This window comes from Chaetura pelagica, unplaced genomic scaffold (genome assembly GCF_000747805.2).
Source record: "Chaetura pelagica isolate M959 unplaced genomic scaffold, ChaPel_1.0 scaffold596, whole genome shotgun sequence".
NCBI classification, from domain to species: Eukaryota; Metazoa; Chordata; class Aves; order Apodiformes; family Apodidae; genus Chaetura; species Chaetura pelagica.
This window is the reverse complement of record NW_009953725.1, coordinates 210,621-233,902: the sequence shown is the minus strand read 5'-3', so window position 1 is coordinate 233,902 and position 23,282 is coordinate 210,621. Positions and strand designations below refer to the sequence as shown.

Genomic DNA, 23,282 nt, shown 5'->3' with positions numbered 1-23,282 from the left:
TGTCACAAGACATGAAAACACTTGATTGAAGAAGAAACGCAGCTGCATACAATCACTACAACTAAGAAATCAGTTTTGCTTCTAATCATGAAACTGACTACCATTATTCCTTCTGGAAGAGACCATTGTATAACAAAGTAAAATTTGGCAGACACCAGAACTGAAAACTATGATTAAGAAGATGAACAATTAGCTCAGTGACATTTTAAAAAACTCACAGAACCATATCTACCTGAGAGTCATTTAATATTAACTTATTTTCAAGTCTTCAACGTCTAAGTTGGAAACCTGTCTGCTTAGAAATAAGCTAAAATAAATAAATCTTAATAAATTAAATAATAATTAATTAATTAAATAAATAAATCTAATAAATAAATCTTACCTTTTGGTTTTGGAGGACAGCATTTGATGAACTGGAAAATGATGCTGTCTGAACGGACAGTTTCTGTCTGGTAACAGGTCAAGAGATCCTTAAGATTACTGAAACTTCTCTTGGTTCCACTAAGATTATATTCTCCATTCTCATTCTTCGTAATTAGGCAGTGCTTATAATCAGTTCCATTCTCCCTCTGCAGATATTTTTCCATTGAAAATAAAAATAAAGACTATTTAAATGTTTGGCACTCAACTAATTAAAGAAAGAATGCTTCAGCAAAATGCTATCATAATGTGTTTTTTTTTCTCACTGTGCAATAATGATTCTGAGAAAACGTGATTCTACTCCCAACAAGGGAATTAGCAGGTTGATGCTAAGAAAAACAAATGTTTTGAAATGGGCAAAGATGAAGCTGAGAAAACAGACAATGCATCCTAACACAAATCCTTCAGAGCTAGTCATGGAAGTTTCCTCATCCTCACATGAACTAATATAAACAAAAATTGTTGGAAGCAATAACCAAAACATTCAGACTCGTGTTCTTTTGGCAAGCATTTGGAATCTCAGCTGTATTTCTTTTTTTCTTTGCCGAAGTACAGTTCCAAGCAGTTAAGTTCCCAGCACAGATTTTCAATATGAACCGCATTATTTTTACAATCAAAGACTCCATTAAACATTTTTAAACAAGAGAAGCTATTAATAGTGCTTTCACAGTCCTTCATGTCAACACTGTGGAATATGTTCCAATGAATTCTGAACCTCAAAAGCCTTCTAACAGCTTGCCCAGGAAAACCCAAAACAAGTAAAAAAAAATAAAGTGTGGCTAGGTTACTCTATGGTACCCTTAACTTACATGCTAGACTCTCTAAGCTTGCTTGAGGGGTCTGATCTCAGTATAAAAGAAATCCCTTTCAAATGCACGCTACTGACTGGACATAAATTTTTTGTGAAACATCTTAAAATGGCCACTTAATTCTCTATCAACATTATATTGTCATTTTCAGAGAAAAGCACACCTCTAACAGCATTTAGAGGACTTGCTAGCTTGCTGCAAAATAGCAGGAAAACCCATGTATTATTATCCCTAGTTAAAACACCAAAGATATCTCTGTTAATATAATTAAAGAGAAGCCCATCCCTGGAACAAGATCATGCACTTACATAGCAGCAATATTAAAGTACTGTATTATTACTAAATGCAGTCTCACAGAGGAGAAGTACATCTGGTTCTGTAGCTGCATGAGAACTACAGAATTTCAAGGGTGGCTTCCACTCTAGCTAACACCAAATATTCAGCAAATCTGTTTTGATGTAGCAGCTGCCAAATAATTTGATTGGCCCTGCACTCTGAATGGAGACAAGACTCAAACCCAGAAGTATCTGTGAAGGAGAGACACTCTAAGCTCAGCAAGGGCTGTATATACTCAGTTTAACTAAGCCCTATTCTGAGGGGAGGTTGGAAGCGATGTGGAAATACCAGGAAAAAAAAAATCCAACTAAAAAAACCCAGGCCTTAAAGAAAGAAAAAAACCAAACTGTTTAATTACCCAAACATTTATTACAGCACCAAGAGCCATCCCCACCTCCAGAACTCCCAAGCTCTCTTCTCTCATTCTGCCAGGCATTTGCTGTGTCACTAGCAATTATTAACCATACAAGTATTCTGATGCTTCCTACAAGAAGCCAACCTGACAGAAGTAGCCATAGAATATACACATCACACAAACATTCTGAAGAGAAAATTCAGAGTAATTTACTGAACATCCCAGGTTCATTATAATAACACAATATAGATTATACAGGTACTATAAACAGGTACTATGTAAGACACAATACAAACCTCTATAGCAAAGGTGAGGAAGTATTTTTTAAAATCTTTAGGACTGCAACGAAGAACGTAGAAACCAGTCTGATTACCTGCTTTCTTCAGTTTACTGATAGCAAAGTCCATGCTATAGTAAAAAGAAAATGTTTAATATTGCTTCATTTGAAAATCCAGAAACATAAGAAACGGGCAAATGAGAACAGTTACAAGACATCTAGTACCACAACAGTTCAAATTCTAGATTTCTTACAGCTTTCTTTAAGTTAATCTTTTTCTCCCTTTATTTCCCAATATTAAGTAAGGGTGGCTGTTTAAGTGGAGAGCAGTATAGTAATAATACACTAATACTGAAAACAATTACTTATCTAATGAGTAACCTTACAGCCCGAAAAAGTATACTGATATGACTTCCAACATTCATTATGGAAGGAGCTGTAATAAAACTGCCTAACAAGCTAAATTTAGCAAAGTATTTGTGTGGTTGAAAAAGGTGTTTAACTTGTTAGAGGGCTAACAAGAAGGAGTCAAAATAAAACACTGTTTGTTGATACTAGAACCAACTTCCCCTTAAACAAGCTGTGCCATTGAATGACTTGGAAAGGTCTAGACTCATTGCACATCTTTTTAACAGCCCTAAATAAAGGCCAATACACAGCATTAGTCACTAGTGCAGGAAATGAAATCACAACTGTAGGTCTCCATCGCTCTCCTCCTTCATCTCTTCTGAAGGTCACTGCACTTCTCTTCCTGCTATGAGGAAATTTACAGAACTATTCTGTATTAGCTGAGTGGACAGCACTAGTTTAATGCAGTGTATCTTGCAAATATCAGCTTTCAAGCTTCTGTAGCTAAAACAAATTTCTGCAGCTAACAACATTCCTAAGCTCATGTGTGCTTCTGCAAACAACATACAATACTATAAGAAGTATTAAAAATAGTTGAAAAAAAAATCCATTAAGATACTAAATTCATCATCTAAAAAAGACCAAACCAACAATCCACCAACAAAGAAAGCAATATTCCTTAAAAACAAACAAAACCTCTAATTTATATGGCTAGTGTTTACTGCAACCCTTGCAGAAATACTGAATAGAGTGTTGTCTGAATTTGCCTTTTTCCCCTTGGCAGCTCAGAAAATGTGGCTGCTAGAAGCAGCAGTGAAAAGCATCAGACTGTCCATCTATGACTCTGTGTGCAGCTTCCACGGTAGTAGCTACAATTTGGTAAAATCAGCATCATGACTTTGTTGCCTGTCTCACTTTAAGAAAAAAAAAGAATTCTATGCAAAAATTTAATATTTCAATTTTGATTTTTACATTAAGTCAAGAAGGTACTGTATTTTGCAAAGTTAAAAAAAAAAAAAAAGAGGAAAACTACATTTTATGTTACATAAATGTAATAAATACACAATTCAAGATGTCCATCACGGCTCACAGCTAACTTGAGTTCATCTTTCAAAATAGTGTAATCCTGTTAAATTGCAAAAAAATTACTTACAAAATTGGTCCGTGGCAGTTGCTTTGGATATTTTCAAGAACTGATGGTGGTGCCACTTCTTTACAGAGATAATGGTGGGCATCTGCAGTTAATCTGTAATATCCATCAATTAGTGATACAAAGGAGAGAGCTTCTCTCAATGACTGAAATTCAGCCTCCTGTTAAATTGCCAGGGAAGAGTAAGAGGAGGGAAGGGGGGGCAGGGGGGGGGAGAGAGAGAAAGAGCACATTTACATTTTTAATAGACAACACAAAAGTAATGGATATGGTAATAGCATAAAAGATACAAATCTATCCATACCTTAAAGTTAATCCAATTATTTTTAACTACTGTTTGTACAGTTCTACCTTTATAGTAACTTGTTAGCAACATTCAGCATCCAAAATTAAACCCAAACCAGACAAATCTGCCATAAAAACCCTCTTACTCTAAATATAAAGAACAGGAGAAGAATGCTGATAAGAGGAAACATTTGAAAGAGAAAAACTGAGTAGACGCAACTCAGCGTGGCAAGCACCTACTGGACTGGCAATACAGTGTTATTTGTTTGCCTAAGGGAAAGGCTTTGTTTATCAAAGATTTATGGGGCTGCCGACAAGTAGCAAAGAAAAATCTGCCTGAAAATTTAGCTAGTAGTCATCAAAAACTGGCATTCTGATAGATGTATCATAGATAGAAGCTGAAGAGATGTGCAATGGATGGAAACAGAGACAAATAATGCGGTCGAATGAAATCAAGGTGTGGAAGTCCATGCAGAACATATTGAAAAGGACAAAAGCACTGCAAAATTACTGTGTAGCAACATATTTATTACTGCCAATAATGGAAAATAAGAGTGTATTTTTGTGTAATTATCTATATTTTCTTAATATTTTGCATTAAGTATTAAAGCCTGTCTTTACGTCAACAGAGAAGTGCTACTCTGCTATCTAGAGTCACTCAATTTCATTCAGTAATGTAGCCAAACAAAACAGGCTTTAGTACGTGCTACACTAGTCTGCCCATGACTCTGCTGACACTTTTAGTGACCAAACACAATTCCTTGGCATGTTCTGTACTAGACATAAATTTTAAAAGCTGGTACTTTTGATCACATGCCTATAATTTGTTTGCAGTCTACAAACTCCATATTAGAAGAGGACTTGAAAACAACTATTTTTCCACATTTCTACATTATCAGAAAAACCAAAAAAACAAGACCTACAAATCCAGACATTTTAATCAAGTCATATAGCCTACAACTGGGAAAGTACATTTCCATAGTGAATTCTACTAGCTGTCCAAAGTTTAAACTCAATAACCAATTGTAATTTACCCATCAGCTAATTCTGCTGTGTAGCATCCACACAGAAATCGTAAGCAGCAGAGCAGCTACTGCATGTATTCCTACTCTGCCTTACTCCTCAATAGCTCTTTTAGGTAAGTTCTAGAAACTCACTTTTGCCTTCAGAAGCATACGCAGTCAAGCACCTAACTACACTATGGAGAACTTTTAAAGATAATTTTACTGGCTTAATATTAAGGAAGCTTCCTCCACCTATCCGAAAGACTATTATGCTCTCAGCATCATAGATGCAGATCACAGATATTCCAGCTACCCTTATGTTTCAATAAAAACCTTTAAAATTTTCAGATTCTTAACAGGCCATTAATTCTGTGCCATTAATGCAGGAAATGAACATGAGTCACAATTTTATTATAAATGGAAGTAAACCATATGCTTTTTTTTCAAAAAGCATCATTAGAGAGAGTCAATAAAACCAGTTAATACTCTATATTGAAATATTTTTTAAATTTTTAAAAATTATTTTTACAGAAGCACATGAGCTGTTTCACATGCACAGAGTAGGAAGCTCTCCTGGGACCAAGCAGCCAAGATGGGAAGCCCTGACAGCCCCACAGACCAGTCACAGAGATAAAGGAAGATACAACTAGTACTGGGTTTCTGTGGCAAGGTTTGGTATCGGAGGCTACGGGGGTGGCTTCTGAGAGAAGCTGCTAGCAGGTTACCATATGTCTGACACAGCCAGTTCCAGCCATCTCCAAGATGGACCTGTCACTGGCCAAGGCCAAACCCACTTAATCTCCCTGGACTGCCCAGTCTGAGTTGTGACACGTACAGGACTGGATGAGCCGCAGCCAGGCTCCTCTATTGCAGCAGGAGCTTAGAAAGCAAGGGGGTCCAGTTCTAACTTTCCTGGGTTATTAAATCCGGGCCATGTCAATGGTGGAGCAGATTCCCACCTGTAGGCTGTGGAGAGCCCGGCCAGGAGCAGGTGGATGTGTGCATGTGACCCTGTGGGAAGCCTGAGCTGGAGCAGGCTCCTGGCAGGACCTGTGCACCCATGGAGACAGGAGCCCACACTGAGCAGATCTGCTGGCAAGACTTGTGACCCTGTGGGGAACCATTGCTGGAGCAGTCTGATCCTGAAGGACTGCACCCTGTGGAAAGGATCCATGCTGGAGCAGTTCATGAAGAGCTGCAGCCTCTGGCAAGGATCCATGTTCCAGAACTTTGTTGAGGACTGTTTCTCAAGGGAGGGACCCCATGCTGGAGTAGAAGAGTGTGAGGAGTCCTGCCCCGCAGGAGGAAGGAGCAGGAGAGGCAACGTGTGATGGACGGACCACAACCTCCATTCCCCATCGCCTTGTGTGCTGTGGGGGAGGTGGCACTGAAATCAGGAGTGAAGCTGAGGCCAGCAAGAAGGGAGAGGTGGGTAGAAAAGCTTTTTCAGTGTGCTGTTCACTGGCAGACACTTTACCATGACAGCATGGAACAGCCAAAGCCACCAACTCAGGCTTAAGACTACAATGAAGAACCAATTTGTGTATGAGAAATTACCCTCAGCTATAAATGTCTGTTTCATTCCATGCACAGAGCTTTGAATGCAAACGACCTTTGGTGTTCTAATACACTACTTATACCTTACGCTTAATTAACCTGGTAATCTGTTATACAATTACTAGAAAAAACACAGCAATCACACAGTCTGCTCAAAGCAGTATCTATTTGCAAAAAACAGCAAGCAATGTAAACAGACCAGATTCTTGCTGTCCTGCTTGTGAATGGTGACAATTCTTCTCTCACTGGACCCTTCTTGGCTTGCTTGTTTAATACTGACATCAATGATATCAGGAAAATCACAGTATGTTTGTAAATCCTGCAATAAATGTTAGTTATATAATGTCAGTAATAACATAAACAGCTATAAAAACCTCCACCTATTCGTAGAATTAGAATTTCTACAACTCTGAACTTGTAAGCTAGCAAAAGAGTATCACAAAGCCTTAAATATGCCATTACAAACAAAGGAGGGAGTTTTGCATTTATGGGATCATCACTAGGAACATCAACTTAAAAATGCACAAAGCTCCAGGAACACTGAACCAATATAACCAAAATATCCAAACATGGGTTGTGTCTTTTTTATTGTACATGTTTCTTTGCTCTGTAGTAACAATGGAATATTTTGATTACCCTCTGGCATGGCACTTTTTTTTCCCCAGTAACTTATTACCTTCCTAATGAAAGAGGTTTAGAAAAAGCCTGCTAAGAAACCATAATGTCATGGCTTTGTTCAGACCGATACAAGCTGCAACAAAAGAGGTGCAGGGAGTATGAATGAAGAAAGAGTCTATGAGAATGTTCTCCGATCAGCCATGGCCATCACTGACTACTTAACTGGAAGCAGGAATCCTGATTACATGAGAAATACAAGATATATTTTCCTTTCCTACAATGTAATGTATTTTTTGATACTATGATATTCTGTACCACTTCCTTCAGTCTTTCACCAGCCAAACTACAAGGCAAGTTGTGGCAGGAAGTATTCAAAGGCAGGTTAGACTGGGCTCTGAGCAACCAGGTCTAGTGGCAGGTATCCCTGCCCATGCAGGGGGGTGGAATCCAGAAGGTCTTTAAGGTCTCTTCCAACCCAAACCATTCTATGATTCTACGGAATTCATACTTTGTTTTGTTTGCAGTAGAACTTCAGATGCTAAGTAACACTCTTGAAAAAAATGTAGATTTTGGTAAAATTTTTCTTCCAAAGCAAAGAATTTTTATTCAAGTCAGAAGATCATATTCATATGGCTGAAATAATATTCTAATACATAAACTGGTGTAATAATTGAGGCTGCAAGACTCGGTGCATATCAGCTAGAATGTCAGCTCAAATGCAGAGAAGTCCCTGAAGCTCTATTTGTTCATCTGGTTGTTGGAAATGTGAACAGGCAAAACAAATTTCTTCACAATCTACTCCACACATGTCATTCTTGTCTTCAAAAATATAAAAATTTTGTTTCAATTTAGTATCTTAATAAAGATTCATCAGTATAGTTTCCTGAGCTGAGAGGTATGATCATATTTACCAGCAGCTTAGTTAAATGATTAAGTTTTCATAACCAATTTTATAGACCGTTTCTGTGTCAGTGAAAATATATGCAGCCCACACCATGTCTCCATCAATAACTGGACAAATGATAATATTATTAATTATTAAAAAAAATATTTGCAATTTCTATAGGAAATACGATCAGTTTAAACACTACTCTTATTAAAGGCTTGGTTGCCAGGCCCAAAAAGCATTGTATTCATAAATTTTATACACCTAAAAATAGAAATTGCAAAATCTAGCACTTACGTTAGCTTCTGCCAGACCAACTGGCACTTAACAGGCAACTTAAGAAAGGCAAAGTGTTGGATTGTAACAACTAAGAATAAGGTATTCGGACCTAACATCAATCTACAAATATTCTAAGAACATACTTGGAAAATCTGGGTATGTAATCAGATTTTTTTTTTAAAGCAATTTTACAAGCTATGATAGCACACTGTAAGAATACAACATTTTTTAATTTGGTCTTGACTGGTTTATGTTATGTATCAAAACTATAAACATAAAAAATCCAATTATTTTGGCTAACTGGCATGCTCCACTATGCCTTTAATTTTACCTCTGGAAAACTCCCACACTTTCAATATATACTGCTATGAGTTTGTATCACATCATGCTGAGAAATCTCACACAAAAGAAAAGGCAATAGCACACCATTACTAGGACATATTGGCACCTAACTCCTGAACAACAAGTAAATGGACTCCACAGCCTCAAAAATGTCACTTTAAATTAGCTAGCTCAGACAGTGATATAAGTCTAACTGCAACAGGGAAGAAGTACACAGAAACTTACCTGGCTTTTTCTGAATCCTTAAAACCCTGTCTTCAAAGAGAATTTGAGGAATTTCTGCATTTTACCCATATCTGGGGGCAGGGTCATTAGTTTTTCACATTTATTTATTGACAGTAATAGAGGTACAAAACCAAATTTTCCATTTGTCAAATACAGATGTATTACATGTTCAAGTATTGACATTCTTCTAACACTTAAATAAAACCCCCTAATTTTAATATCCTGCACAGTTTACGTCTATACATTTCTATGGACCTCAGATATTTGGAAACTGTATCATCACTGTGAAGTGAAATTTACCTATCAAATTTACCTGGGGTAAATATGAGCTTCTAACATAATCTAATCAGTCTGTTACACAACAAACTGCATAATTACTAAAATAATATGAAAAATTACCTGCTCTGCCAGTGTCTCATAGTCTTTAAGTTTTCCTCTTGAGCACTGAATTCCACCATTTCCAGTTATTACAATGGTTGCAAAACGTTCTTCTCCAGAAGGATCTCCACCAGGTTCCTTTACTTCAAAAACCTCTGAGTAGAAGGCAGACTGAAGGGTTTCCAGATTTATAAGATACTTAAGCTTCAAGTTCCTGGCAGTAGCTTTGCATTGGCCAAACTGTTGTATAAATTTGCGGAACCTATACCTTATTCTTTTTCGTGTCAAAATGTGGTAGTCTTGGATTTTTGCTCGCACACATTTAGGCAAAAACATTTTGTAACTGTGAATGCATAACAAGAAAAAAAACCTATTAATTTTACCCATTAAATCCAGCAAAGATAACTAGTTCTGTGCTAAACAAGTCAACATGAAAATACTTTTTCCCCTAAATGTAACCTTATTCTTTAAACCATAGGATAACAAGAATCCTTTCTTCAATCTGTAATATGTGATTTAAAATACAGCCCTGTCTTCCATTTTCATCCCTTATTCAGCTTCAATGTATATTACACTATGCATTTTCCACTAATCCAGCTATGTCTGTTCTAGTAACTACTGAAGCTCTGAGATAAGGCAGCAAAAGCTACACAGGTGCTTAGTTTGGTATTGGAAAGTGGATACTGCAGGACAGAAGCAACAACACAGGTAAGAAGGCAGATTTCCTGGATAAATATAGGTAGTAGAATACAATACTGTGATTGGTTCTCGGGGAATTTCCTATATCACAATCCATATTCTATAACAAGGGGAAAAAAGACTAGCCTGTCACCTGCAATGAGCTGGCCATTCTGTTTTTTACTCCACCTGCTAGGTTTCATTAAAAGACAAACATTAACCATTAAGTACTGCATGGGGACAGAATTAACTCAGGTGGAGTGGAAACAGATTAGGTGGATAAACCAAAGCAAACTCATAAACTCAAGAAAGTTCAGCAGAGATCTGCCCACGATGTTTAAGAGCCTGGAGCACATGACAGAACAGAAAAGTCATAAGGAAGCTTGATTTGTTCAGCCTGGAAAAAATGGTCGAGTAAGGTGTTCTGCAACTTGTCTAAAACTAAGAGATGGCTATGGAGACATGCACAGAGAAAGGACAAGAGGCAAGGGAGAATCAGTATCACAGAGAAAACTGACGAGATACACAGAATATCTTCCTCAATGAGGGTGATCACACACAGAACAGAGCTGCCCACAGACAGAGTGGAATCTCCATCCCTGGACATTTTCAGAACTTGGCTGCAAGGCCAGTAACTTCACCTAACTTTGGAGTCGGCTCCAATCTGAACAGGGGGTTGGATCTGATAACTTCCAGAGGTCTCTCCCAACTCAAATATTTGCTTAGATTCTTTCCCACTTGAGAAGCTGCTGCCTTACCTCTCATAAAGAGAACAAAATCCTGCACCCAAAAACATTAACGGCCATCATGATACAAGCTTTCTATTAATTTCTAGTTAACACAACAAGCAAATTTATGGAGTCACTGTGTTAAAATAAATCAAACACCAACAAATAAGCATCTCCTCCCAGATGCTAATGTGTAGCAAATATTTGGATTAGATATAAGATAGGTGTTATACAGTTATTGAGTATGGAGTCACCTGACTGAATTGTAAATAGCCAGTGGGGTTTGGTCCTTTTCTTTGGCCACTCTCATCATATCCAAAACTGCCATTCCTAGGCACTCTTCTTGTGTTTCGTGAGTAACAGGCATCTGAATCCATCCATCCAAAAAATCATCTCGCCACTGATAAAGAAGAATACAAGAAAGCAAAATAAAACTGTAGCACTGCTGCTCATCAATTAAAGTTTTTTGCAGTGGAGGGGTTTTTTGTTTGGGTTTTTTTTTCTTTTTTAAAGATTGCATTCTTCTGAATGAACCCCTTTGTTCACAAAAACCTGCCCATGTTCATTAGAGCTACCAGCTACCATCATGTTTAGAAACACTATTTTCAAATATTTTTGTTTAAAATCTCAAAAAGGTCCATATGGGGAGGATGCTGCTAGACATCATGTCCACCCAAAACAGAAGACTTCCACAAGGTAGTGGCATGAGAAAGGAGCTACACTCTCACTGCTCTCCCCACAATTGTCACTTGAGCTTAATCTCTCCAAGTACACAATATGATCTGAAATTTAATTTTCATTTTGAGAGGAGCTCAAGCTGTCACTAAAGAGTACACAGTTACTACCAGAAGGTGTGAAAAGGAATAAATACTAAAAACCTCTACCAATCTGCATTATGAAATAATCAAACAAATCACACCTGTGCAAATAGGTAGGACATGACAACATCATCAAGAACAGGGCTTTCTGCACCTCGAAGAATGCCATACCGATATGCTCTGCTGCTGCCATTGCAATACCAGTGGGGAAAATAAAACCTGTCAGGAAATGTTTAAGAAAACAAGAATAAACAGATATTTTAGCTTACTGACACCAGCCATTATTGCTTTCCTAGGCATGTAACTAGTCGGGAAGACCAGTATGAGGCCCCAGTCAGTCCAATGAATGCTTTGGATGCAGCTCTTACTGCCTTAATGTACTGCAACATTCAAGCAGAGCAATAAGCTGTACTGGTAGGAATAAGTAGCTCTGTAAAGTTATCCTCACCAACCAGAATACAGAGAATTTGGTGTTTCTGTCTTCCAGTCATCTTTGAGACAGTTCCTAAAGAAACACTTAAGCCATATTATGCAATGTAAACAAACAAAATCTTTTATATAAGGAAAACAGACACCAGCTGAATACACAGGTTAATTACTTCACATTTCAGAACTGCTACTGCACAGAGCAGATGAGATGCATCACTATAAAGAAAAAATATTATTTTTACTTCTGCTGTATTTTTTATTGTTTGTTTCTTCAATTTGACATGGCAAACTTTTGGTATACAGACTATCAATAAAATATGTTATTCAAACCCAACCCAATAATTTTGATTCTTTTATCTATCTCTTATCCAGGTATCACCAACAAGCTCTCTGTAACTTCTTAGAGAAACTATGGTTCAACTAAATAACTCATTGGCTCTGTTTTCTCAAATTATTTTGTTTTACCATGAAAAGTATGTAACATTTGACTCAGATTACCTTATCCGGAAAATCAGGTTGAGTCTGGTTGCTTCATCTACATGGAAGATGTGATTTGGGGGATACCACATTCTCTCTACTTCACTCATGAGTGCAAACATGTTATGATACACCGGCATGATACCTAAACAAAGAACAGAGAAAGAAACATCTATAGGGAACTGTTTTAACAAATAATCTTAAAGAAATAACAAACTGTGGTTTAGAAGCAGCAGACTGGCACATGTTCTCCAACTACTCTATCACTGTGAACAGCATTGCGATCATCACCCCATAATCTGCAGATTGTTTCTGCTGGTTTATTTTCTCATTGCTACATTTATGTTCTCTGACTACAGGCTGTGCTCACCTGTTAACCTATACTTCACTGTTAAATTACAAGATTTTCTCTGTATGATATTTAACACAGTGACTCCTTAGCATCTCAGTTTAGTAACAGCTAGTAACAGTAACAACCTTTTTCCTTACCTTTTCCAAAAACAGATGTAGGCATTGATTTTAAGATTTTAGATGGATTAAAAATTAGAAGTAAAGCAATACAAAGAAAGTAATCAGGCCTAGCACGACCACCTGCCATTTTCATTTTAGCAGCTCAGCTGAAGGCCAAACCAAACACATACTGTTAATTAAAAATAAATTGGAAACACCTTTCTCCATCAGTATTTCAGGATTGTTCCAATGAGAACTGACAAGAGATCCTACTTAATCACCAACAATGTAGATCAGTAGAACATAAACTCTTCTGGAACATCCCAGCTGAAAGCACAGCCTAATATGAGACAGATACCACACTGCAGTGTTATGGCTGCATGTGATGTCAGTGCTACAATTAGGGTTAAATGCCTTAGAACTGACAGCACAAAAAAATTAACTCCAACCACTGACAAACAAATTTTGAAGACACAGAGAGATACAAGTCTATAGAGGTCAGAGAGTGGGATGAAAATTACAGTGTAAAAGTCACAATAGGTCACAATGAAAGCAAACTATGTTTACATTAAAGCAAGACACTTTAGGGGCAGAAGGCAAAAATTATCCAAAAAATCACAGATAAATGTGACTAAATTAACTTAAAATTACGTGAAGAGACAAGAGAGTTCTGGGAAATGGCAAAGCATTCACAACTCTTCCCAAAGATTTTGAATGAAAGAAGAAACCAGGAGCGAAAAAAAATATAAATCCCTTATTTCTTTATTTTTGTTCTGAGCATTTGGGTAACCATGCTTCTTTCATCATGTATAAAGCACACGTAAGACAATCAGTTAGAAATAACTAATCAACTCCACATATAACACCGCATGAGCTTGTTCAACAAAAAGTAATTACGTTTTAAATAATAACTAGCTTCAACTCATTAAAAAATGGCGTTTATCTCTGCAGGGAGCCAGTAAGCCTAAGAACAAGAGGTCTATTGTGCAGATGTCAAAGTAAGCTGTTGAAATCTAGAGGCTAACTGTAGAGGCATCTGACACTAAAGTTCACCAAAACATACCAGAACCACAGGTCATAACACATGACTTCTATGAAAAGCAGTCACAGACTTACAAAAAATTACAGAAATCAAAAGCACTATGTAAAGTAACAAAAGAGAATCCAAAATGAACCAAAAAACAAGAAGGAATTCCCTAAAAGGGCTAGTAACTGAAGGATTGGCTGCAAAACTGGATATTGCAAATTTAGGATGCAGTAAGACATATTTGATGCATCAGAGTTTTGAGAAGTATCAAATTAACTCAATTTTATGGAGTTCAAAAGAAATCCATCCCGTGCATCCCATGGTTTTCATTTGATGTGTAAAGTGGAATCAACTAGATTACATTACCCATCAGTTATCTGTAAAGCAGCAACAACTGAGTTAACAGTTTTGAGGCTGTGAGGTATCTGTACCCCAAATAACTTCAGATCAATTACAGTATAATGGCTGTGAATCAACCTATTTCAGGATTCTATTCAAGGCAAAACCCAGTCTCACTTATAAGCTTCCTCTAACAACTGACAATCCTATGCTGAACAATAAAATTTTTCTGAGGCATATTCTAAAATTCAAAAGTTAAGTTGCAGTATTTCATCAAATCCATTACAAACACCACCATCACTGCCCCTCTCAAAAAAATTACACCAAAACAAAACCCACAAAAATTTCAATATGGATCATATCATTGCTGTTCTGAAACTTAACTAAGCAAGAAGCATGACTTTGGAATTCCCCCTACCAATCTGTAATGTTGGCATTAACAAACAAACAAGCCAAAAAAAATCCTCTTTGCAGTCTTATGCATGAAAAGTAAACTGTGCATTCATCCATCCCTCATACTTCAGCATTGTACCTTTCACTGCCAGTGGTCACTGACATATAGATTACACAGTTTTCATAAGGTATAAATTTTTTCCTTTTATTTTTGTCTTTTTGTTGCTCCTCCTTAAGAACTACGTGTCTGTGCCATAAAATTGCTACATTGAAGAAGTTAAACAACTATACAATTAGAGCAAACTCCCTTATCAGAGTCCATAAAAGTCTAAAGAAAGCAGACAGGCCAGAATTGTCTCTTTTTGTGTAACTATTTCCAGCACTATTAATTGCAGGGACTTTTCCAGTGAATGATAACTGCAATAGTTAAGTGTTTTCTCCAGAAACAATAAAAACCAGAAAGATGGGTGGAGGTGGAGGGAGATGGTGAAATCAGTCTTCTGAGGAAGTTTATACATATCAACAGAAGAGAAAACCTCTGAGAAATTTATTTTCTACACAAGTCAGGACAGTTGTTCATAACAGGTACTAAAAAACCTCCCTTAGACTTCTGCACAGCACTAACCATGCTATTAAATCAATTCATGATTAATTAGAAGAGGAGATAGTGACTCAGACATAAGAAAGCAGAATTGTTCTCCACTTTGCTTCTACACCAAGGGCTATAAAATATTTTTTCTGGACTATTGCAAAGACAAAAACATTACTACCTCTTGGCAAGTATTTTATTTAGTATGTAAGGAACCTCATCTTGCGACAGAGATTGTCAAGTGACATCATGAAGGCTGAAACACACCAAAAACATATTCCTTAAACCTAGAAGAAAGGAATTATTTGCATTTCCTCTCCTCATTATGATTTTAGAGCTCCCTATCCAGAAAAATCACATAGCTTCATTTACCCTGAAGCAGCTAAGGGAAATACAGTATTTCTGTACTTCCTCCTTTGTTGGCATTAGGCACCCTTTCACCCATACAGTATATTTTCATTAGGTAACGTCCCTCTGTGAAGAAAATAAACACAAACCCAGAAACTGTAAATCACAAAAAGCCATGATGCCACTATGAAATATGGAAGCCATGCATAGCCTACAGCAGAAACAGTGTTTTATGAAACTATCAATTCAAGCATATAAATAAGTCACTAGACATATACAGATAAAAGCAATTAGTTGCATGGAGCTTATGATTTAAAATAATTTTTAAATTTCCAGTTTTCAAAGACCAATACAAACATTAGTCAGTTCTCATACAAAACTGCAAAGTAAATTATATAAATGTATGAAGTCTTGCACACACCAGAAGGAAAATTGTTTGGCTTTTCTTACATTAAAATACCATCTTAACTTCCTCTTTCATACACCATGGAGACTTACCAAACCCTGATACCACATTCAATGTTGCTATCCAGTCAACAAATGTTTTCTGAATAGTTAATCAAAGCACATGTTTCCTTTCTTGGCAAAACAGAACTGCCCAGAGTTCTGACTAACTCATTCCTCACCTTGAGAGAGTGCTCTATGATGATTTTCTGGAATGGCTACCACTAAAGAAAAAAAACAAAACAAAACCCCCAAAAACCCAAACCCATGGTGGGCATTTAAAATCAATTATAACAATGAGCCACATTACTTGTGGAAATTCCACATGTTAAGGATAAAACCACTTAAAATTCTCTAGCTTCTAATGGAATCTCCTCTGAAGCACACAAGCAAAGAGGTACTTCACATCATCACAACCATCACATCACACAACACAGTCTCTTTCTCCCTTGAAAGTGTTTAACTGACCGGTCACACCCAAAGAGTGGTGATCAATGGCTCCATGTCTGTATCCTGGGCTGCATCAAAAGAAGTGTGGCCAGCAGGTAGAGGGATTCTGATTCTCTACCTTGCTATGGCTAACAATTCAGATACATGTGATGCATACCTATTTTACTAATACTATTCAACTGGAGGAATAAATCCACAACTTTTTAGTATAAAAATTAAAATACAATTATTTTCCCATGTAATATTCATCTTGTGTATAATGTATTGTTCTGGTATGGTACAGTGTACAGTCCAGTTTTGTTCTTTGTTTTTGTTTTTAAATTTAATTACTTCACCTGAGGATAAAAAAAAACAACACTAATAAATCCACTTACAAGAGATTAGAGAGTAGCTTACTGCAAAAGTACTGGTATAGAGTAGATACACTAATGTAGTATGTAAAATATCTTTTATTCTGTATACAAATAAATACATTCAAGATTCAAATTCAAATACTTTAAATGTTCCCAGTAGTCTGTATCTGATTTACCTACACAACAAAATTCAGTTAATATTGTTTTCGATTACATTTGCTAATTTTAAAACACAGATTTCTAAATGTTTTTCAGATTTTACACTTGAGTAAAAACAAATTTATAAATCAAGTTTACAGTTATTCTGTAAACAATCACATACATTTATTTTGTAAAATATCACATTAAGCTTTCATTACTACTCTCTCAGATTAACTCTGATGGCTTTCCTTAACCATTATTACTACTCATGTTTGAATGGCCTTGACTGCTTGATAGTTTATAAACTGCTTTTAAAAGCATTAAAAACTGCATAATAGAGAAATTTCATTTAAGATTGAGAGAGCAGAGAAAATGAAAGGGTTTAAAATAACAAATTGGGAAAACAAGTCTCTGATGCTGAATTTAGGAGATACAACACAAAGGTTCTATAATCTCTGGAACAATTTCTCTGTTACATTTCAATTCCAACAACAGTAAATTCCTGTAATTCCACATTCTCTCTTAGGCTGAGAGCAAGGACTTCTCTTGGTTTTAGTGTGACATTTATCATTTTTTACATGGCAATTTCTAGTTAACACACAAGAGCTGAAACATGACACTGTATAGCAAACACAAACTTTACTTCAAGACACTTCATTGATTCTTACATTTCTGGTTAGAAAATGTGATATTTCATGTTCAGACAGTTTTCCATATAAAAATACAAGCCTACAGTAAGTTTCATATTTATTATATTTTTCAAAAGATGTAAAGCTGTGTTTAAATTAAGTAAGAAAAAGCTTAGCTTCTACATGCATGCCTCAAACTCAATTCAAGACAAAAGGATACCTTAACTTAGAGAACACTTTCAGGTCCTTCTATCAAACTCAGACCTAAAAGGTCATAGAGTAGCAAAGTCTCACACAGCTGAAATTCTGCAAACCTCTGAACACCGTACTACTTCCTCGTGGTCTCCTAGAATCAATCCCAGTCAGTGATTTTGCTGAACTAATTGTACATCCTTATCTGCCCGAAGCTCTCACATGACATGAAATACAACGGTACAAACTCAGCCCTAGTCAGCCTCTGCCACATCTAAAGAACTCCAAGGAACACTGGAACTTAAACCCACAAGAATTTTTGTGAAACTAACATATACAAGCAAATTACCAACTCACAGCATGCAACTCAGTCAGTACGAGCCATACAAGAGCACAGAAAAAATGTACAGATTTCTCCAAAAGGTAAAGCCATTAAAACCGTATTTGCAAACAGCATAGCATTCAAAAGACAAAATCACAAAAGTATAAGATGTTTCAGATAATACAATGTACACTCAGTCAGCAGTTTCGTATTTGTGACCCACTGGAAAATAAAGATTTGGAGGCACAAGCCTTTCTTTGAAATTCATTACACCTGAAACCACATACAATTGTTTTCTCTGGAAAAGACAGTTAAGAACAAGTCAAGCCATAACCTAACTCTACTGAGTCTGGTGCTAAAACACATCTGGTGCCACACCATGTCCCTCAGCATCACATCTACACATCTTTTAAACACCTCCAGCCAGGAATGGTGATTCAACCACTTTCCTGGGCAGCCTGTTCCAATGCCTGACAACTTTCAGAGAAGTTTCTTCTAACAGTGAATCCAAACCTCTCCTGGCACAACTTGAAGTGATTTCCTCTCATCCTACCACTTGTTACTAGGGAGAAAAGACCTAAACCCACCTCACTACAATTTCCTTTCAGGTAGCTGAATCTTACTATCTTGTTAGGAAAATAGCTGTGTATATACTTACCACAAGCTTTACAGGCAACAGCGCAAATCTCTTCTGCAACATATTCTCCAGCTGAAAATTGAAGGTAATCTCCTCCTGTCTTCCCAGGAGAATGATAAAGGTACACTTGAAGAAATGGTTCTGTCTGCTTAGGTGCACTGGTATTCCCATGAATGTCACCATTCTGGCGGACAGTAGAAGTTCCTGTATCTTCCATATTTGTCATAGTAAGACAGGCCATTGTTTGGTTTGGTTGTGTTCAGAGCATTTGCCTAAAAGAAACAGAAGTATTTCTTGACTAATTGGATTTGGTTTTGCTTGTAATACTCCTACTTCATGATAGTACCATTCTCACACATGATAAATATTAACAGCTGAGGACAAGACAGTGGCTTAGAAGGTTTACTAAAGTTGAGTTTCTCTTTGATTCACTCCACAGCCTTGTTGCTTTATCACTAAAAAACTGTTTGGAACACATTTTTTTCCAACTTTTTTGTTCCTAACTACAATTATTGAAGAAAGAGTGAGTGTATGACTATATATTTATGTAAGCTAAGGATCTCACCAGGTAAGTCAGCAGAAAAAAAGGCTAAACACCTTAAAGGAGGAAAACAGTAATTTCATGAGCTATGTGATAGATAAAAATACTAAATTACACATACAGGAGGATGAAACTATGTTACCACAATGGTAATTCTGAAGGAAAGAAAAAAAGAAAAAAGATACAATCACCAAGAGATAATTGCATCACTTTATTTCACAAACTAAGCAATACAAAGAGCCTGTGTATGACAGACATAAATATCCACATTTCTATGTGCAAGTGTCACTCATTACCTTCCTAGGGAGGCATATATATTTCCTGTGCATCACTCATAAAGCCAGTCACCTTTAAATGAGAAATTTGGGCTTTCAGCTGCAAATGCAGTACACAAATATCAAGTAAGCGTTCAACTAAGGAAAAAATGCACTTCTATTAACCCATCAAGACATCCATGTTTCTTGGAAGGAAATAACCACCACATCACTCAAAACACTGTATTTTTAAAACTGCTCACTACCTTTGTCTATAATATGTAAGTACTGCTTGTGCTCTACCATCTGCTTATACAAAACATTCACAGCTTTAATCTCCAGAGGAAGCCTTCTTTAATTACCACAGTAACTTTTCTAAAACACTGTAATATTAACCCTCTGTTGAATATAAGCCTTCATTTGAACTGACAGATCCTTTAATCTTGGTCACATGTTATTATGTGTATTCAATACTGAATGGAAATATTTTTCATAGAACTAAGTGAAAACCTGGCCAATTTCAAAAGTGAGGTAAGCAGATATGCTTGTGCTTAGCTCTCCTTCATAAGCTTTGTGTATTTACAAACACAGTTACCATTAAAAAAAACCTGCATCATTCTATCCTTGTTTCTATATTTAAAAAATCCAGAAACCTTGCCTAATCATACTTAAGAATGTGAAATATCTACAAAGTGCAATACAAAATGTAAATTATAGACTGTAACAGAATATGTTACCTCAATTCTTGTTGCACTAATTTCAAAAGTTCCATGTGACAGTGTGAAAAAACTCCAGATACTCTTTGGGTAACTGTGTCACCTCTTCACCGTCAATAATTTTCAAAGTTGTCTTTTATGTCAAGGTGCTGATGCAACAGACATATGGAAGCATGTAGTATTCAAAGCCACATTCAGAACAGTATGTCTTCCTTTTACAGATAATCTGAGCTATGGGCTCTACTAGTTTTGCATAATCTGAACTCTCTCATTGAAAACTATCCTCTCCTGCCTTCAGTGTTTGGGGTTTTGTTTTGTTGGGGGTTTTTGGAAGTTTCTAGGTAAACATCCAGTGCTAGGTTCTTAAGCCATATCACTTCAAACATACAACTTCGGGGGTTCAAAATCAGCATTCTCTCACTAGACATAAATCCCAGACTGGAAGTTACCTTTAATCACTTGAGAAACCTCTGTATGAAACATGAGAGTGATGAAGCCCTTTAAATAAGCACATCAGAAGACACTCACTTGCTGCTGGTATCCACAGGAAGTCAGAGAAAGCAGGTACACAAGCAGTGGTGGAACATAATTGACCTGCAATTAAAAAAAACCCAAAACATTTAATATTAAAAAAAAAAAAACAAGCTCACAAAAAAACCCAGCCTTGAACAATACATAATACAACATTATTTAAGAATTAAAATCAGTGATCAGGTGCAGACAGAATGACTTCTATCTCATTTGCCCAAACTGAGACTTCTTTGCAAAGAACTTTTAAAAGATTTTTTAAATACAAAGTTATTAAAAAAAAATAAAAAATGTCAGTTGGTACTGAGATTGCTTCCCAGTTCTAGATAGAGACTGGAGTATTGAAACTGACATAGGACTTGAAATATAGTTACCAGTGTTATTTTTGCACTTACCATGTTTTTTATTTCTGTGAATACAGCATCAGTTTAAAAAAACTGTTGATGGCATAACATGAAGAGAAATGAAAAACTAATTACAAAGAGAGACAGGATGTGTTCCCATCATGTAGTAATACTCCCTTTAGCCAGAACAATTAAGTCTATTGTAAAACTGCAGCCACCCATCTCAATTCATGTGGAAGTTAACTCTAGAGTGTCTCAAAGCAGGAAGAACAAGAGCATACCCACCCTTGCTTTCTTTGCACAACATTTCTATGGTTGCACGAAACACCATTTGAAAAGCACTTAAACACAACAGTAGCTTCCTGCACCAGTGTAAAAATGTTGCATTCCCTGTTGTGACCCTCCCAACACAGAAAGGGCCTGATAGAGAAGAAAAAATTAATTTTAAAACTCAACAGAGGGGAAAAAATACAACAGATGGTCAAAGGAGGCAAAATTCAGAATGGAAGAACTCTTCAAGTTTAATATTCAATGACTATGAGACAGAAATCATCCTGGACAGGAGAGAATTAAAACAAATCAACACAATTTCCTCAGCACAATGTGCAATGTCAACTGAGTCTATCATTAATATCTCAACAAAAAGGAACTCATCTCAGTGAACAGTGAATTCAACCTCTCTCCACAAAGACGTCAGACTTAGGGTAAGGATTAGTGTTTCTCCCCTTGTAATACTGGCTTTAGAGATAGGTGGTTTTGCCTTGTTTGAACAGCTGTGTATTTTGCATGCACCTCCAGAGATTCTAGTTCAAATGCTGTCTAGCCAGCCAATTAAGATCTGATCCAAAGTCCCAGTACAGTCTAAGCAAGTTTTCCAGACCTGTATTCAAGTGCTGGATGGGGAGAGGAGGAACTGTTTGGGTAAGTTCAGTCATCATTGACCTACTGAGCACTTTTTCTACATGCACAGATGTGAGAGCACCAGCTTCAAATGAAGCACAGAACCACCACTGGCTCATGCAGGTTTCAGACTGTGGAGCATCGCTGGGTATTCTAAATTATTATCCATTTTAAACATACTATTCCATGCTCAGAACTGCCTTGCATACATCATTGCCAGCTGGGCTCTTTAGTGTGGGCAAAAACTGCATGAAGATTTACCTGACTGTAGGTAATCATGCAGTTTCTCCATGAACTCCAGCTCAATTGCACAACATCATTTGCTACATGAGATAGCTGCTGATGAACTGACGGGACAAACCAGGTTTAGCTAAGGACTCGAATCACTTCTCCTGTCTCCCTAGCAGAGCCCAGTGCAATAAGGCTGCAATATTTTGAATAAGCTCAGTGACACTGCAGTTTGCATTTCAAATGGAAAAATTTGATAAAGCAGGCTAATGTAAAGGTAGTAAGAATAGAAAATTCTCACCCGAAACACAGAGGTCTTATATTACTCCGTAGTAATGGGAGAACATCAGGAAGTTCTAAAGGGCATTATGTGTCTCTTTACAAGACCACCAAAATATTTTTTTTTATTTCTCAAACCAAGATTGGGTTTATATAAAAAGTCAGTCAGTTTCCCACTTGTAATTGTATTGGTTAGTTTGTTTGGCTGACACTTAATATGTATACCTAGTATTTAATTGAAGTCTTCAGAGATCAGTTTGAATACACAGACAAATGGAGCTCAACTAAACTTTCCCATAACATGAGCCTATCGTGGCCTGTTAAGCTATGAAAACTTTAAAATCTGAAAAAAGGTAACAGTATTCATATTTTGCATACAACATGCAGTATTCCTTGCATATCTGGTCTGATTTGCTTCATGGGTGCAGCTTTATTTTGGTAGGGTTTTTTAGACACAAAAGTATGCTAAGTTGAAGGAACCAAATGCATATGCTACTTTGACATGCAATAAAGTATTGTATTTTTAAAACATCAGCATGTCCACAAATGCCACTGTCCTTAATGGACCAACATGAGATTCTGAACTCTTTGATCATAAGAACACACTACATCAGCCAGTATTTCACAAAAAATTCTCAGCAAAAATTCACATCTTGCCACCACATATTAAGAGAAAACACTCTTCTGACTGATTTTACCAAAGTGCTCAGCAATATCTTTAAAAATACTAAGCACTCTGGTAAATCTGAGAACTTAACCATTTCTTAGACAACAGATGC

The 23,282-nt window shown here is 36.7% G+C and overlaps 1 protein-coding gene across 1 annotated transcript in view; it reads right to left on the bottom strand.

Moving 5' to 3' along the window:
• Positions 1–20,825, bottom strand: part of JAK2 (Janus kinase 2) — a 44,313-nt gene extending 23,488 nt beyond the window's left edge. Inside the window, exons 1-10 of the mRNA XM_010000640.1 lie at positions 20,753–20,825; positions 18,735–18,985; positions 12,421–12,544; positions 11,595–11,712; positions 10,930–11,075; positions 9,291–9,612; positions 6,741–6,860; positions 3,699–3,856; positions 2,217–2,328; positions 383–569 (exon numbers count right to left, since the gene is read on the bottom strand). Of these exons, the coding sequence (XP_009998942.1) occupies positions 383–569; positions 2,217–2,328; positions 3,699–3,856; positions 6,741–6,860; positions 9,291–9,612; positions 10,930–11,075; positions 11,595–11,712; positions 12,421–12,544; positions 18,735–18,954 (1,507 nt within the window). The 5' untranslated portion in view covers positions 18,955–18,985; positions 20,753–20,825. The remainder of the gene's footprint in view (positions 1–382; positions 570–2,216; positions 2,329–3,698; positions 3,857–6,740; positions 6,861–9,290; positions 9,613–10,929; positions 11,076–11,594; positions 11,713–12,420; positions 12,545–18,734; positions 18,986–20,752) is intronic.
• Positions 20,826–23,282: the final 2,457 nt, after the last annotated feature.